This window comes from Delphinapterus leucas, chromosome 11 (genome assembly GCF_059928025.1).
Source record: "Delphinapterus leucas isolate spDelLeu-1000000601 "Yukka" chromosome 11, BTC_Dleu_Yukka2, whole genome shotgun sequence".
Lineage (NCBI taxonomy): Eukaryota > Metazoa > Chordata > Mammalia > Artiodactyla > Monodontidae > Delphinapterus > Delphinapterus leucas.
In genome coordinates this window covers 40,117,926-40,136,421 of record NC_143139.1, presented here as the reverse complement: position 1 = coordinate 40,136,421, position 18,496 = coordinate 40,117,926, and the positions used below count along the sequence as shown (strand labels likewise).

The 18,496-nt window shown below is 39.2% G+C and overlaps 1 protein-coding gene across 1 annotated transcript in view; it reads left to right on the top strand.

Moving 5' to 3' along the window:
- The window catches only part of FAM186A (family with sequence similarity 186 member A), a 64,388-nt gene that overhangs the window by 40,956 nt on the left and 4,936 nt on the right, over positions 1-18,496 (top strand). Inside the window, 6 exon segments of the mRNA XM_089921576.1 lie at positions 6,470-8,902; positions 8,905-10,027; positions 10,029-10,301; positions 10,303-10,624; positions 10,626-10,765; positions 10,767-11,117. Coding sequence (XP_089777702.1) covers positions 6,470-8,902; positions 8,905-10,027; positions 10,029-10,301; positions 10,303-10,624; positions 10,626-10,765; positions 10,767-11,117 — 4,642 coding nt within the window.

The window sequence follows — 18,496 nt, the reverse complement described above, 5'->3', positions numbered from 1 at the left end:
GCAGGCGGATCTTAACCACTGCACCACCAGGGAAGTCCCCTAAACAGATATTTTCTAGTCTACCTTTTTTTTGGGGTTTTTTTTTTGAAGTACGCGGGCCTCTCACCGTTGTGGCCTCTCCCGTTGCAGAGCACAGGCTCCGGACGCGCAGGCTCAGCGGCCATGGCTCACGGGCCCAGCCGCTCCGCGGCATGTGGTATCCTCCCAGACCGGGGCACGAACCTGTGTCCCCTGCATCGGCAGGTGGACTCTCAACCACTGCGCCACCAGGGAAGCCCTAGTCTACCTTTTAATTCCATTTTTTCCTACATTTTTGGAGTAATTTTCTTAGTGGTTGTTCTAGGACCTGCAGTATACACCTTAAATTACCACAATCTGCCAGAGATTAGTACTAACTTAATTTCAGCAAAATATAGAACCTTTGCTCCAATAGCTCCATTCTCTTCCCCTCCTTTGTGCTTTGTCATATATATTACATATTTACGCATTATATGCCCAACAATATAGTTTTATAATTATTGTTATTTATTTATTTACTTATTTATTTTTGGCTGCGTTGGGTCTTCGCTGCTGCACGCGGGCTTTCTCTAGTTGCAGCAAGCGGGGGCTACTCTTCATTGCAGTGCACAGGCTTCTCACTGTGGTGGCTTCTCTTGTTGCGGAGCACAGGCTCTAGGCACGTGGGCTTCAGTGGTTGTGGAACGTGGGCTCAGTAGTTGTGGCACATGGGCTTAGTTGTGCCGAGGCATGTGGGATCTTCCTGGACCAGGGGTTAAACCCATGTCCCCTGCATTGGTGGGAGTATTCTTAACCACTGCGCCACCAGGGAAGTCCATATAAATTATTGTTTTATATGATTGTCTTTTTAATTGACTAAGAGAGGAAAAAGAAAATAATATTTTTACCGTCTTTCAAATTTACTTACATATACTGGTGCTCTTTATTTCTTTGTGTGAAATTGCATTATCCTCTGGTGTCATTTTCTTTCAACCTAAAAGACTTCTTTACTATGTCTTGTAAGGCCAGTCTACCAGCACCAAGTCATTGCTTATCTGGGATTGTCTTCATTTCACAGTCATTTTTTTCAGGCAGTTTTAGATTTAGAGAAAAATTGAGACTATAATAAAGTTCCATTTATCTCACCATACTTTATTATTATTAATATTTACATTAGTATGATGCATTTGCTATAATTAACAAACCAATATTGAGACATTATTAATTAAAGTTTGTAATTGATTAATAATTCCTTGTTTTTACCTAGTGTCCTTTTTCTGTTTCAGGAGACCATCCAGGGTACCAGATTACATCTAGTTGCCATGTCTCCTTAGGCTTTCTTGGCTGTGACAATTTCTCAGATTTTTCCTTGTGTTTGATGTCCCTGATGGGTTTGAGGAGTACCAGTCAGGTGTATTGTAAAATGCCCCTCTATTGGAATTCATCTGATATTTTTCTCACATTTACCCTGGGGCTATGGGGTTTTGGGAGAAAGATCACAGAGGTAAAGTACTATTGTCACAATACCATTTCAAGGGTACATATTATCAAATGATTTATGACTCAGTGTTGACCTTGATCACCTAGCTAAAATAGTGCTTGTCAGGTTTCTCCACTGCAAAGGTAGTTTTTTCCTCATTTGCCATATTGTGCTCTTTAAAAGGAAGTCCATATGTGCAGCCCACATTTAAGGAATGGAGAGTTATGCGCCCCCTCCTCTAGGGTGGAGTATCTACATAAATTATTTGAACTTTTAAGCACAGGAGTCTGTCTCTTCTCTCCTATTTAGTAATTTATTAGATTATTTATTTATATCAAAATGAACGCACAGATATTTAATACTTTGGGTTATAAAACCTAATACTACTTTATTTTCTTGCTCAAGTTCCAGCTTTGGCCATCAGAACCTCTTTCAGTTGGTTTTTGTGCCCCTTTCACATACCCGCATCAATGTGGTTTATTCTCTCTCTTTTTTTTTAGCACTTCCTTACTTTCTGGTACTTACAAGTTACAAGATGCTTCAGGTTCATCTTGAATATTTCCTGCCCCAGTTCTAGAATCTGTCATTTCTCCAAGGACTTCTGGTTCCTTTCATTAGAGAATAGTATTAAAAACCAAGATCTGGTTGCTATGTGTGGTCATTGCTACTAGGGTGTTATTTCTGTTTGGCCCTCTCATCTTTCTTTTTTTCTTTTTTTTTTTTTTTTGGCTTGTGAGGTCTTAGTTCCCTGACCAGGGATTCAACCTGGGCCCTTGGGAGTGAGAGCTTGGAGTCCTAACCACCGGAGCACCAGGGAATTCCCTTGGCCCTCTCATCTGACAGAGCAAAAAAAATGTGTGCGTGTGCTGATCCATGAATATACACATATCTATAGACATTTATGTATATAATCATCTGTAACTACATTAAGCTAAACATGAGTTCTTGTCAATGTCTCTAACTCTAGTTCATTATCACATGGATCATTCTAGCTCCCTCCCCTTGCTTATCAGTAAATTCCTACCCCAAACAGTGAGAAACCTGTTCCTACCATCCGCCATCCATTTACTTAATTGTTCAGTACAGTATACATGTATAGCAGTATCAGAATTATTAACCCATACTCCCAAGGGAAACAACTTATCAACTACAGTACAGCCCTCATATGTAGTTCCTTTTGCCTTGGTCTTACAGAATCCTTTCATTTCCAGTTACTTAGGTCAGCAACACTCCCTCTTCCCCAGCACTGCCATTTCTTTCAGTGAGGTTGTGTCATACATTTCTAATATGGTTAGATTCTCGTATCACAGTATGAATTCCTTCCTGGGATCCCCTTACCTCCTAGATGGTTATTTTTTAAAATTTGCCTATGTAGTTTCACTCTTGGTACTGTAGAGTTATGTAGGGTTTGACAAATGTATATTGTCATGTATCCACCATTACAGTATCATACAGAATAGTTTCTCCATCCTAAAAATCCCCTGTGTTTAATCCTTCCCCTCTCCAAGACTCTGGCAACCACTGCTTGTTTAGGGTCCCTATAGTTTTGACTTGTCAAGAATGTCATATAATTGGAATTATGCAGTATGTAGCTTTTCCAGACAGGTTTCTATCTCTTAGCAATACACATTTAAGTTTCCTCCATAATATTTTGTGGCTTAATAGATTATTTCTTTTTATTGCTGAATAATATTTCATTGTATAGATGTACCACAGTTTGTTTATCTCCCTATTGAAGGACATTTTGGCTGCTTCCAGGTTTTGGTGATTAAGAATAAAGTTACTATAAACATTCTCATGCAAGTATTTTGTGTGGATGTAAGTTTTCAAATTAACTGGGTAGATACCTAGAAGCATGATTGCTGAATCATATAAGACTACATTGGGACTTCCCTGGTGGTCCAGTGGTCAAGACTCCGTGCTCCCAATGCAGGCCCGGGTTCCATCCGTGGTCAGGGAACTAAATCCCACATGCTGCAACTAAGAGTCCACATGCCGCAACTAAGAAGTCTGCATGCCGCAACAAAGATCCTGTGTGCCGTAACTAAGACCTGGCACAGCCAAATAAATAACTATTTGGGACTTCCCTGGTGGTGCAGTGGTTAAGAATCTGCCTGCCAATGCAGGGACACAGGTTCGATCCCTGGTCCGGGAAGATCCCACATGCCGCGGAGCAACTAAGCCTGTGCACCACAACTACTGAGCCTGCGCTCTAAAGCCCACGAGCCACAACTACTGAGCCCACGTGCCACAACTACTGAAGCCCACATGCCTAAAGCCTGTGCTCCACAACAAGAGAAGCCATGAGAAGCCTGCGCACCACAACGAAGAGTATAGCCCCCACTCACCACAACTAGAGAAAGCCCATGCATAGGAAAAAAGACCCCATGCAGGCAAAAATAAATAAATAAATAAATAAATAAATAATAGTAGTAAATTTTTTAAAAGACTACATTATTTTGTAAGTAATTTTGTAAGAAACTTCGAAACTGTCTTCTCAAGTATCTGTACCATTTTTCATTCCCACCAGCAATAAACAAAAGTTCCATTACTCCATATCCTTGCAAGCATTGGTATTATCTGTTTTTTTTTTAATTTTAGATATTTTAATAGGTGTGTAACAGTATCTCATTGTAATTTCAATTCTCTAATGACAAGTGATATTGAGCATCTTCTCATAAGCTTACTTGCTGTCAGTATATATTATTTCTCTCCTTCATTAAAAATAAAGAGTTGTACATGCATGCTACTTTGAGAAGCATGTACTTATTTCAGTGAATGGATGTGACAGACATTCTGCAATGTACTTAGAGAAGAGTTTAAAAATACATGTATTAACTATGGATATATGAGTGTTCACTGAAAGCAACTTTGACAGGAGTGTTATTTCAGTGAATGGATGTGATAGCTCTTCTGTAATACATTTAGAGAAGTGTTTAAAAACATGCAATAATGATGGTTATGAGGGCTGTACATTCATGCTACTTTGGGAAGAGTGTTATTTCAGGGAATGGATGTCTTAACTTCTAGCAATCTAGCATCAAGTTTGCTGGTTATTTTTGAAGAATAGTTTTGGTGGACATAGAATTCTTGGTTAATAGTATTATTCTTTCAGCACTTTGAATATACCATCCCACTGCCTTCTGCCTCCACTGTTTCCGATAAGAAGTGACCTGTTAAATTTACTGCAGTTCCCCTGTTCTAAATGGGTCTCCTTTGATTGTGATGAGTCATTTTTCTCTTTTTGCTTTAAAGATTCTCTCACTTTGTCTGGCTTTCAACAGTTTGACTATGATGTTCTAGGTATTGATCTTTCAGTATTTATCCCACTTAGAATTTGCTGAGCTTCTTGAACGTGTTGATTAATGCCTTTCATCAAATTTGAGATGATCTGGCCATTATTTCTTCAAATACTTTTAATGCCCCACTGTCTTCTTCTTCTGGGATTTCTATTGCTTGTACATTGGTATGCTTGATGGTACCTTACAAGTCTCTGAGGCTTTGTTCATTTTTCTTTATTCTTTTTCCTCCCTGTTCTTCAGAGTAGACAATCTCTAGTTATCTAGCATCGGGTTTGCTGGTTATTTTCTTCTGTAAGCTCATACATGCTGTTGAGCCCTTTTGGTGAATTTTTCATTTCAGTTATTGTACTACTCAACTCCAATTTTTCCACTTGGTTTTCCAGTTTTCATCTCTTTAATGATATGCTCTATTTGACGAGTAATTGTCATCATACTTTTATTTTAAAATATGGTTTCTTTTAGTTTTTTGGACCTATTTATAACTGCTTCTTTTTTTCTGATAAGTCCAACATCTGCCCACCTCCTCTCCCTGGTCCCTGAGACAATTTCTACTGACTGCTTTTCCTCCTGTGTATGGGTCACACTTTTCTGTTACTTTGCATGCTTTTTTTTATGTTGAAAACTGGACATTTTAGGTAATATATTGTAGCAACTCTGGATTTTGATTCTCCTTACAACCTCCAGAGTTTGTTTTTGTTGCCTTTTTGGTTTGTTTTTTAGTGACTTGTCTGGACTAATTTGGTGGAGTCTGTATCCCCCACAGTGGGCAACCACTGATATCTCTACTCAGTTGTGTTTTTTTGTTTGTTTATTTTTATTTTTAAGCCTGAATTTTAGGGGTTACTTTTGGGTCAGCATAGCTTAGTGGTCAGTCAATGATTAGTCAATCGTTAATTAATCCAGATTGATCCAGTAAGGCTTCTACTCTTTGCTAACGGATCTGTGTATGGGTTAAAGTAGTATTGTTAAAGAATTGCTTTGCTCTAGATCAAATCAACCCCCTCAGGCAGTAGAGCTGTCAGTCCTCACAGGCTGCCTCACTCTGGTAGAACTCAGGCCATAGGGCTAGGGAGTTGGAGATGCAAGCAGCTCCAGGCTAAAACATCATAGCAAATTTTTCTTGAATAAATTCTTCTCAATTTGTTGTATGCCTTTGCTCAGTTTCCAACGTCCTAAAATGATTGTTTTTGGCAGTTTTGCTCAGTTTTTTCATTGCCTTTTTGGGAAAAATTTGCTGAGTTTCTCATTCAGCCATTTTGGAAATCCCTTCAAATGTTTGCTTTCTATTCTTTTGTGATCCTTTTGAAAGAATCAAGGTTAGCTTCGACTCAGAAAAGGGAGAAAAGAAAGATAGGAACCCAAGAAAGAAAATGGAAAGCGCCAAGCATAATCAAAACCAAAGGAAAGTTCTGGTTTACCTTATGTCTAATCTCAAAATTGTAATCGAAAGTAAGTTGAGGTCACAGCTGAGTTCTCCTAAACTCTGGAAGAAGAACTTCTAGATGATTGTGGGAAAAGAGTCATTCTTTTGAAAATAATGCTGTTTATTTTGGGGCCAAACTTACCTGATGAAACTTTATCCTATATCTATCTGTTAATTTAGGCTAAATTCCTTAGGCTTAAACATAGAGCACAGCACAAAAGAAGAAATGCGATCTCATTATTTTATTTATTTATTTATTTCTTCTAGCATCTAGAGGTTCTCTATGGAAATCTTGGATAGAAAGTGTTATACAGCGACCTGCAACAGCTCATGCTTTAAGACCAGATCAGACGATTAGTGATCAATTTGCAACAAATACAAAGGTTTCAGAAATCCAAGATATGCTACAGGAACTCAAAGATACTGCAGTGTTCAATAAATTGGAAAACAATGCTATTAAATATATGTCATCAACAATAGAAAACCTTTCTAAAGCTTTGAGTACACTAAATGATGAAGTGCAAGTTATTAACCTCCAAAGTGCCAATATGTATACAAATGAGACAAGTGAAAGAGAAAAAGAGATTTCCCTGAAGATAATACAAGATCTCAGTAAAAAAAATGAAATGCTTCAGCAGAAACTTCAAGAAGCAGAAGAAAAATATAAACACCTTGTTCGATCCAAAGGTGTAGAACACCAAGCATTGCCCACATCAACACTGAGAGTGTTACCTGAGCCTTCTCCACAATTAGCCATTAGCCAAGCTGACACATTAGACAGTGTAGATAATATTTTGGCCAAAGAATTTGAAATTGTTGTAGATGAGGCTCCCCAAAAAGGGACCAAAGCCTTGGGGATCAAGTGGGACTCATCTCCTTCATATATAGCCCAAGGTGAGACGATTTCAGATATAACTGACCAGCAATACCCTTTACCTGAAAAAAAACAGAAAAAGTCTTCTGAAGAGATCACTGAAGATATCATTATAGATAAGATATCAGCGAAGAAAGGCGGTGCCTTTCAGAAAGATGGGACTGATCAGTACCAATCACAGAAAGGAAAGCGCACAAAAGGCCCATATGTGCAGGAGACCTCCGAATCAAATGTGAATGATGATAAAGGTAAACAGAAAGTCACAGGGCCCAAACTTGATCACCACTTTGAAATACAAGCACTAGAAAAGAAGAGAAAAGAAATAAAATCATTTTCTGAAAGCAAATCAAAGTCACTCACTGAATCAAAAAGTCAACATTTTCCTTCTGATTTCCCTTCTGACACAAAGAGCCAAGGTGGCAAAAGTGGAACCAGTAGTATATGGGAAAGACTCAGGAAAGCCAAACCTGAATATTCCCATAGCAAAAGTCAAATTTCTTCAGAGAATAAAGAGGAACTCATCATTGAGTCAATGGACGAAGAAGGCAGAAGTGAGATGAGTAGCCAAGCAGAGCCATCCAGGTTGAGCCAACTTGATTATTCCTCTGAGAGAATGAAAATAAAAGGAAAGAAACACCAAATCTCTCCAGGAACCATTATAAGCAAAGAAGAAAAAACTGAAGAGAAGGATATGTCAGTCTTCGCCAAGAAAGTCAAGTCTCTTGAACTTGTTAAATCACAGTCTAGGATAACTAAAGAGACTTCAGGAACTCCAGATGGCAAAAGAGAACAGAGTAATCTAGAAGAATTTCAGAAAGCCATAGTGTCATTCCTAAAAGAGAAAATCGATAACATAGGAAAGCCTTTGGATAAAAAGACTAGGTCAAAAGAAGAGTTATTATTAAAAAGAGCAGAAGTTGAAAAATTAGGAATCATAAAGGCAAAAATCGAGGAATATTTCCAAAAAGTGGCTGAAACTGTGACAAAAATCTTGAGAAAATACAAAGATATAAAAAATGCAGGACAAATTGGAGAGAAACCTATGAAGCGAAAAAAGGTGGTCTCATTTATGCCAGAATTGCATTTTCAGAAGCAGATTAGTGCAAAGTCAGAAATTAGCACCTTACTTTCACAGGAGAGCCTTGGCCCACTAACTGACAATTTAATACAAATGATCTTGGCTGAAATAGAAAGTGAACGGGATGTTCCTGTAGCCTCAACAGTAGGGAAAGACCACAAGGAGAAGGAAAAACAAAGGCTAGAAGAAAGGAGCTATGAGATGATAAATAAGAATTTGGAAAAGGAAGAGGCATGGCTCCCAATGAAGGAGGGAAAGCGAGGGCAACAGAAGCAGAAACAGTGGCAGGAAGAAGAGGTGTGGAAGGGACAGCAAAAACAGAGGATGCAAAAGCAGATTGAGCCAGATGAGAGGCAAAAGAAAAGGGAAGAGGAGAAAGAAGGGCATCAGAAGTCAAAGCAGCAGCAGCTGGAAGCATGGAAGCAAAAAATGAAAGAACAAGGAGTGCCCTTGGAGAAGGAGAAAGGACAGCAGGTGATGCAGGTTCAGAAGGAAGTGAGACATCTGGAGCAAGAAAGCAGTCGGGAGAGAGAGGAGGAGAAGCAGAAGCCAAGGAGAAAGGTAGAGGACCATGAAAGGCAGAAGCAGAAAACAGCAAAGGAGATGAAAACCTCTGAACAACCAGAACAGGTGCTCAGTCACACTTCAGTGACATTGTCTTCCAGGTGGCAGAGCACACCAAAAGACGCACTGCAGTTACACCAAAGAAGAGAGTTCAATGGGAATCTTAAGAAATTAGAGAATCTGGCTATGGAAAGCACCCCATACCAATCATTCCTCCCATCGCTACACAATCTTCCTCACCAGGAGCCTTTTCTATTTCTGGACAGTCTCCCACAAAGTCCATTACTCTTACCCCTCAGCAGGCCCAGGCAATGGAAATTGACCTCACCCCTGAAGAGGCCAAGGCACTGGGAATCACCCCCACCTCCCATCAGGTTCAGGAATTGGGGGAAAACCCTACTCCTAAGATGTCTCAGGGTTTGGGAGCAGCCCACGCACCTGAGCAGGCCCATGTACTGAGGGTCACTCTTACCCCTCAGCAAGTCCAGGCATTGGGGATAACTCTCAGCCATGAGCAGGCCCAGACACCGGGGATTCATGTCACCCCTGAACAGGCCCAGGCACAGGTGGTCCCCCATGTCACCGCTCAGCAGACCCAGGAACTGGGGATCACTCTCACCCCTCAACAGGCCCAGGGACTGGGGATCCATGTCACCCCTCAGCAGGCCCAGGACTTGGGGGCCCCTCTCACTTTAGGACAGGCTCAAGCATTGGGGGTTTCTCTCTCTCCAGAACAGTTTGAGGAATTAGGAGTTCCTCCCACCTCAGATAACAACTATACCTTAGAATCTCCCCACATCCCAGAACAAATCCAACCTTTGGGAGCCCCTTTCACCCCAGGACAGGCCCAGTCCATGGGTATTACTCTCAGGTCTGAGCAGGACCTAAAATTAGGAGCTCTTCTTATTAATGAGCAGTCCTTACCACGCAGGCCTGGTCCTCCTTCAAGACATACTCTGGAAGTTGGGGTCTTTTCCGTTACTGATATAGCTGTCACAACACGTGCTCCTCACATTCCTAAGCAGTCCCCAGTACCATCTGCTCCTGTTGCTGAGAAGTCCCCTCTATCTGAGGTCTCTTCTACTCCTTCGCAGATATCAAGGTCTCCTCTTACACAAGCCCCCTTTGTCCCTGGGAAATCCTTGGGAATGAGGATTCCTTCAGAGCCCAGGAAGCTCCTGGCACCACAGACTTTTCCTTCCTCTAGACAGACCCCAGTTTCTAAGGGTCAATCCACCTCTGTTCGGTTCCCAGCTCCAGTCCCCAGCCCAATATCTGGGCCCTCTCCCACTCCAGGGCAGCCCCTTGCACCAGGCCCTTCTTAGTTCTAGGCAATTCTTCATATCTAGGGACATTGTGACTCCCCAGTTGCCTCTGATATTGAAGCCCCTTCTTGACCTCAGACAGCTCCTTATATCTGGAGTCCCAGCCACTTCTGCACAGATTCCCAGTATCTGGGCTCCTTTCTCTCATAGGAAGTGCTTGGTTCCTGGGGCTTCTTCCACCCCTGAGGAACTCTTGGAATCTGGACCCTTAACCCTCTCTGAGCAGCCTCAGGCATTCCAGACCTCTGCCACCCATGAGCTATCTACAAGCCCCTTCTACCCTTAGGCAGCATCTGTCACCATGGACCCTTCTTGGGCAAGCTTGCCCACTATGGATCCCTCCCACCCCTGGGCAACGCCCTACACTATGGGCTCCCTCAACCCCTGGAAAGCCCCAGAAAAATTTGTCCTCTCCTGTCTCTAAGAAAAGTAAGGAAAGATTGTCAATTATTTCTTCTCTGAAACCTAAATCAGCATTGGTCCATCCCAGTGCTCCCAGTTTCAAGGTACCTCAAGCCCCTTTCACCACTAAGAAGTTCCAAATATCAGAGGTCTCTGACACTTATGAAGAAATCCAGAGACCCCCGAGATCCTTTTGCTATGGAACAATTTAGAACATTTAAGTCCTATCTCACTGATTACAGGACACCAGTATCCCAAACCCCTTACATTGATGAGGGGGCCCTTCCTACTCTCATTAAGCCTGTAATATCACTACCTTCTCTTACTACCCAAAACATCACAGAGCTCACCTTCTGAATGGGACCAGAAATCCCGATTTCCCCCTATAGATAAGACCTGGATACTGACCTCACTTTCAGGTACCCAGAAAACCAAGATGATGGTGCCCACTTCCTATCCCCAAGAGCTCAAAGAACAGAACTATTTTGTTGATGTGGAGGCTCAGCAGAAGAACCTGATTCTCTTAAATCAGGCAACAAAAGCTTCTATACTCCCTTCACAACTACACACAACAGCTAGGAATCTCATAATTGAGACACTTCATACGGACAAAGTTCGGCTGGGATACCTATTCCACAAGTACATTGCCTATAGGCTGATCCAGTGTGCAAGGTAGATATAAATATTGTGTGTCCAGTTTTCTGAAATCAGGTTTAGTCCTGATTTCAAATATCCTCCCTCACTGCCCTATAAGTGTATACATATTTGTCAGATTAGATGTTCTAAAAGATTCTCTTATAGAAGGTCTGTGGAATGGAAGCATATTTAAGATAGTAAAAGGAAGTATATTTTTTAGGAAATAAAAAATGTCTTATAGCATCTATTTCATTCATTTATATCTCTAGCAGACATGCTTAAGTATATTTTGTGGATCATGGTTGATCTCCAAAATATCAACTTCAGAAGTTTAGAAATGCTTCCAACTGGAAGAATGGTAACTTCCAACTGGTAACAATTTATACATTGGTCAGCATTATAAAAGAGTACTTCCCCACATCAAGACTAACATGAAATATTATCAGTTTTTTGGTTCATTGCCAATGTAATAGATAAAATATGGCATTTCAATGCTTTAATTTGCATTACTTTTATTATAGGTTGAGGTTAAGCATCTTTTCATAGACTTAAGAGCCATCTGTATTTTATTTTCTGTGAAGATTCTATTCAATACTTTGCCCATTTTTCAGTTGGGTTGTCAAGTTGCTTTTTTAATTGATTCGTGGGGCCTGTTCAAATATTTGTAAAATTAGTCCCTTGTCTGTGACATAAATTGCCAAATTTCCCCCACTTGTGTTTTGACTCTGCTTTTGGTGGTTTCTGCTTTCTAAAAAAATTTTGATTTTTATGTGTTTATATTTTCTTATTTAAATATTTATTTACTTATTTTGGATGCACTGGGTCTTAGTTGCGGCATGTGGACGTCTTAGTTGTGGTACGCGGACTCTTAGTTGCGGCATGTATGCGGGATCTAGTTCCCTGACCAGGGATCGAAGCCGAGCCTCTTGCACTGGGAACTTGGAGTCTTACCCACTGGACCACCATGGAAGTCCCTATATCAATATTTGCAATAATGCTTTGTACCATATTTAGAAAGGCCCTCTCCACTATGAGAAATATAAAAAAATTATTTCTAGGTTGCTTTTAGTACTTTTATGGTTGGTTATTAGTTTTTTGTTTGTTTGTTTTACATTTAAGTCTTCGATTCTAAGCTTTCTGTTGTGAGATATAGGTGTGATGTTTTTCACTCCCCCACATGGCTGCACAGTTGCCCCATCACTATTTACAAAATAATCTACCTTTTTCCCTCATTGATTTGAATGTAGCTTCATCATAAATTGTTGTATCATTTAAGTCCATAACTGGATTTTCTATGATTTTTTATTGATTGCATATAGATGAGTTACTTCTATTCTCTGTTATTTATTGCAGTTTTATTTTTATGATGCTGAGTCTTCGTGGTAGTTAGTACTATTTGCCAGTACTTGTCAATGAGATGTGAGCAGAATTAATGTGTATCATTTCTGTACTAAGCTTGTCATTGTCAGTTTGAGACCCTCTAGAGTCTCCTTTTCCTCTGGTATGATAACCTATAGTGTTCAAGGTGATGACTGCTCTGTTAGCCTGTGTTCCTGAGAGTATAGAATGAAGCTCATTCCCTGCAAAGCTATGATGGATTTGTAGTATGAGCAACAGGTAAACTTTTGTTTACAAACAGCAAAACCCAGTTTATCTTTATTAATATAGTCTTCCTATTCAAGAAAATGATATACCTTTGCTTTTGTTCAGGTCGTTTGTGTGTGCATGTGCACGTGTGTGTGTGTGTGCATGTGTCCTGTTGGAGCATTCTAAAGTTTTCATCTAGCTCTTGCATATTCTGCCATAAGTGTATATCTTGCTAGTTTTTATTTTTGTTGTTACTATTGTAAATGGACTCTCTTCTTCTATGATACCTTCTAACTGGTTGTTATTTGTATAAATGAAGGCTAGATTTCTCTGTATCAATTTTGTATGCAGCCATCTTACTGTATTCGAAAGCATGTGATAGGTTTTCAGTTGATATTCTTGAGTTTTCCAATTACATAATCATATCACCTGCAAATAATAATTTTTTACATCTAGAATTTCCAACTTTTAAACATCTCATTTCTGTCCCTGTCTACCTGAATTGATTAGTACCTTCAGAACTATATTAAAAAATATTGGTGATGTGGCCACAAGGCCATCTTTGTTCATTTGACTTGCCCTGAGTAACAGCTAGTAGTGCCCTTCCATGGTCCCATGTTATTTTTTTCTAGGAAAAACTCACCTTCAAGAACATTTAAAAGGATTGTTTATATTTATATTCTCCTTTCTGAAAAAGTTACAAAACAACTTTAACCTTAGTCAACTTCATTTTGAGGGGGGTTATTTTCTCCATTCCTTTGTAACTCAGAATGCCAAAATGTAAGTCCTTTCATTGCTAATTATTATAGTGGTGATAGTGGACATCTTTCTAGTATATGTCATTAAAAAATGCTGGCTTTTGGGTTGAAATACATTTTATCATATTAAAGAAGTATCTGTCAGCTCCTGTTCTGTTATTTTTTTTAAATCAAGAGTGGATGTTGAATTTTGTTAAATTTATTAAATCACATTTTGTTAAATGTGATTTCAGCACTTCATTTTCATGGTTATTAGAGAACATATTTTCTCCTCAGCTCTATTAATATGATTAATTATTTTAAACCATCATCACATCCCTGGAATTTGTCCTTGTTGTACCTTTCTTTGAATGTGTTACATTTGCTAATATTTTATTTAGGATTTTACTTTGCATTGATATTCATTAGTAAGTTTGGTGGTTTACTTCTCTTGGTGCTATCTTTGTCAAATTTTGGTTTAAGTTTATATCATTTAAAAAATGTGAAAGCTTATTTTTTTTCTATGCTCTGGAACAGTTTAATGATAAAATTAGCTATTCTTTGTAAGTTTGGTAGATTTCACCTATGATATTATATGGGCTTGGTACTTTTGGGGGGAATTCTATGACAACTTTCTTAATTTTTATATGGCAATTAAGTTTGTTTAATTTTAGTGAAGATTTTGAAGATCTAAGTGACATGATGTGACCTGTTTTAGTAAAATCATTTAAAAATTGAAATATATAGATCAACATTTCACAACAATATTTAATTTATACACTTATAACTTTTATAATTGATCCATCAAGGATCAATTTGTTCATTCTTCAGAAAGCTCTTCTTTAATATTTAATGTTATAATAATCAAATCACCAACAGGTATAACAAGGAATTAAATATTGACAGCTGAAAGATTCCATAATAAAAATGGCTGAGTCAAGAAGATTCTAACATTATATGGGAGAGAAAACATAAAGTATAATAATATAAACTATTTTTGAATAAAGAAAGTTTTGTAGAACCTCTGTAAGTAAAGATTCCATGTTTAAATGCTAAAATACAGTTTTAGAGTTGTATTACCACATGATCAGTGTAATATACCTGAAAAGCAATGATGGAAAGAATGTAAAATTACACCAGATGCTGATAATGAAACATTTCATTTCCATATATATTGGAGAAAGTTCTTAAAGATACTAAATGTTGCGGTGACTAGATAGGATTTAACTTATCATTTAATTCATCAACATTTAAAATATCCACTACATGCCAGGGGCTGGGTTAGGCCCAGGGGGTAGAGGGTGGAAGGATACAAAAATGGATAAGCCATAACCCTGCCTTGAGGGCACTCAAAGTCTACTAAGAGACAGTCATACAAACAAATGATTATATAGTATGATGTGGAAAGAATATATCACCTACTCTATACAAGAGGACTGAGGAGAGGGGAGAGTTAGGTAAAGCTTCTAGGAGTCCAGACCTTTGAACTATGTCTCAAAGAACTAGTAAAAGTCAGTAAGGCAGCAAAGGCAGAGAGTCTAGCAGGACAAAGAAAGGAAGAAAGAAGCAAAGTTGCATGTGTGTGTGTGTGTGTGTGTGTGTGTGTGTGTGTGTGTGTCTGTCGGTGGAAACCAGTAACTGTTTCGGGGCACGATGAACCGTATCCATATAAGATGGCAAATTTAAATGATAAATGTTTTGTGTGTTCTGACTGCTTCACCAATCGGCCGTTCCCCCATCTCTCTCCCTCTCCTTGGGCTTCCCTATCCCGAGACACACAACAATATTGAAGTTAGGCCAGTTAATAACCCTACTATGGCCTCTAAGTGTTAAAGTGGAAGGAAGAGTCTCAGGTCCCTCACTTTATCACTTTAAGTCAAAAGCTAGACATGAATGAGCTTAGTAAGGAAGGCATGTTGAAAGCTGAGAAAGGCTGAAAGCTAGGCCTTTTGCACAGTTAGCTAAGTTGTGAATGCAAAGGAAAAGTTCTTGAAGGAAATTGAAAGTGCTACTCTAGTGAACACATGAATGATAAGAAAGACAAACAGCCTTATTGCTGATGTGGAGAAACTTTTACTGGTCTGGATAGAAGATCAAACCAGCCATGACATTCCCTTAATTGAAAGCCTAATCCAGAGCACGGCCCTAAGTCTCTTCAATTCTATGAAGGCTGAGAGAGGTGAGAAAGCTGCAGAAGAAAAGTCTGAAGCTAGCAGAGGTTGATTTATGAGGTTTAAGGAAAGAAGCCTCTTCATAACATCAAAGTGCAAGGTGAAGCAGCAAGTGCTAATGTAGAAGCTGGAGCAAGTTATCCAGATCTAGCTAAAATAAGTAATGAAGGTGGCTATATTAAAAAACAGATTTTCAATGTATACAAAACAGCCTTATATTGGAAGAAGATGCCATCTAGGACTTTCATAGCTAGAGAGGATTAGTCAATGCCTGACTTCAAGGCTTCAGAGCTTTGAAGGACAGGCTGACTCTCTTGTTAGGGGCTAATGCAGCTGGTGACTTTAAGTTGAAGCCAGTGCTCATTAACCATGCTAAATTAAAATGCTAAATCTACTCTGCTATGTTCTATCAATGAAACAGCAAAGCTTAGATGACAGCACAACTATTGACAACATGGTTTACTAAATATTTTAGGCCTACTATTGAGACCTACTGCTCAGAAAAAAAAGATTCCTTTCAAAATATTACTGCTCATTGACAATGCACCTGGTCACCCAAGAGCTCTAATGGAGATGCTCCATTAATCTTAATCTCCATTAAGATTCACATTGTTTTCATGCCTGCTAACACAGCTTCCACTCTGCAGCCCATGGATCAAGGAGTAATTTCGACTTTCAAGTCTTATTATTTAAGAAATAGATTTCGTAAGGCTATACAGTAGCTGCCATAGATAATGGATCTGTGCAAAGTCAATTAAAAACCTGGAAAGGATTCACCATTCTAGATGCCATTAAGATCATTCATGATTCATGGAAAGAAGGCAAAATACCAACGTGAACAGGAGTTTAGAAGAAATTGATTCCAACCTTCATGGATAACTGAGCAGCTCAAGACTTCAGTGTAAGAAGTAACTGCAGATGTGGTAGAAACAGCAAGAGAACTAGAAGTAGAAGTAGAGCCTGAAGATGGGACTGAATTGCTACCATCTCATGATGAAACCTGAATAGATGAGGAGTTGCTTCTTATGGAAGAGCAAAGAAAGTGGTTTCTTGAGATAGATTCTTCTGATGAAGACGCTGGGAAGACTGTTGAAATGACAACAAAGGATTTAGGATATTACATAAACTTAGCTGTTAAAGCAGTGGCAGGGTTTGAGAGGACTGACTCTAATTTTAAAAGAAGTTCTACCATGGATAAAATGCTATCAAACAAACAAACAAAAAATGCTATCACACAGCTCTGCAGGCTACAGAGATATCATTCGTAAAAGGACAAGTCAATGGATGCAGCAAACTCCATTGTTGTCTTTTTTTAAGAAATTGCCAAAGCCACCCAAACCTTCAGCAACCACCACCTGATCAGTCAGCAGCCATCAGCACTGAGGCAAGATTCTCTACCAGCTCAGATGACTGTTAGAATTTTTTAGCAATAAAGTATTTTTATTTATTTTTTAATTTTTAAAAATTGATATATAGTTAATTTACAATGTTGTGTTCGTTGCAAAGTGATTCAGTTATACATATATACATATAAATATATATACATTCGTTTTCAGATTCTTTTCCATTATAGGTTATTACAGGATACTGAGTATAGTTTCCTGTGCTATACAGCAGGTCCTTGTTGTTTACCTATTTTATATATAGTAGTGTGTATATGTTGATCCCAAACTCCTAATTCATCTCCCCCAACCCCTGGTAACCACTTTGGTAACCATAAGTTTGTTTTCTATGTCTATGAGTCTATTTCTGCTTTGTAAATAAGTTCATTTTTATCTTTTTTTTTTTTTTTGGCCATGCCATGTGGTTTGCAGGATCTTAGTTCAACCAGGGATCGAACCCGTGTCCCCTGCAGTGGAAGCAGGGAAGCATGAAGTCCTAACCACTGGACCGCCAGGGAATTCCCTGTACCATTTTTTCAGATGCCACATATCAGTGATATCATATGATATTTGTCTTTCTCTGTCTGACTTACTTCACTTAATATGATAAAATTTGGGTCCATCCATATGCTGCAAATGGCATGATTTCATTCTTTTTATGGCTGAGTAATATTCCATTGTCTATATATACCACATCTTTATCCATTCATCTGTTGATGGACTTCTAGGTTGCTTCCATGTCTTGGCTATGGTAAATAGTGCTGCTATGAACATTGGGGTGCATGTATCTTTTCAAAAGAACGTGTATCTTTTCAAATTAGAGTTTTCTCCAGATATATGCCCAGGAGTGGGATTGCAGGATCATATGGTAACTCTATTTTTAGTTTTTTAGGGAACCTACATCCTGTTCTCCATAGAGGCTGCACCAATTTACATTCCCACCAACAGTGTAGGAGGGTAGTAATAGTTTTATATCCAAATTCTGATCATGCTTTTTCTCTGATGTCAGGAAGACCTTGGCTCGAATTTCCAGTTCTGAACTTCTCTAACACTCAAATGTGCTGACTCAAATTTGTAAAATTGATGTAATGATAATTACTTCAAAGAATGGTTGCAAGGGGACTTCCCTGGTGGCGCAGAGGTTGAGAATCCGCCTGCCCATGCAGGGGACGATCCCTGGTCCGGGAAGATCCCACATGCCATGGAGCAACTAAGCCCGTGTGCCACACCTACTGAGCCTGCACTCTAGAGCCCGCTCGCCCCAACTACTGAGCCCGTGTGCTGCAACTAATGAAGCCCACGTACCTAGAGTCCATGCTCCGCAGCAAGAGAAGCCACTGCAATGAGAAGTCCCTGCACCACAACAAAGAGTAGCCCCCGTTCACCACAACTGGAGAAAGCCCGGACGCAGCAATGAAGACCCAACGCAGCCAAAAAAAATAATAATAATAAAATATAAAATTAACTCAGAAAGTTAATATATTTAAGTATTAAATGATCCATATATACAGTAGGTTCTAAGCTATTACAACCCACAA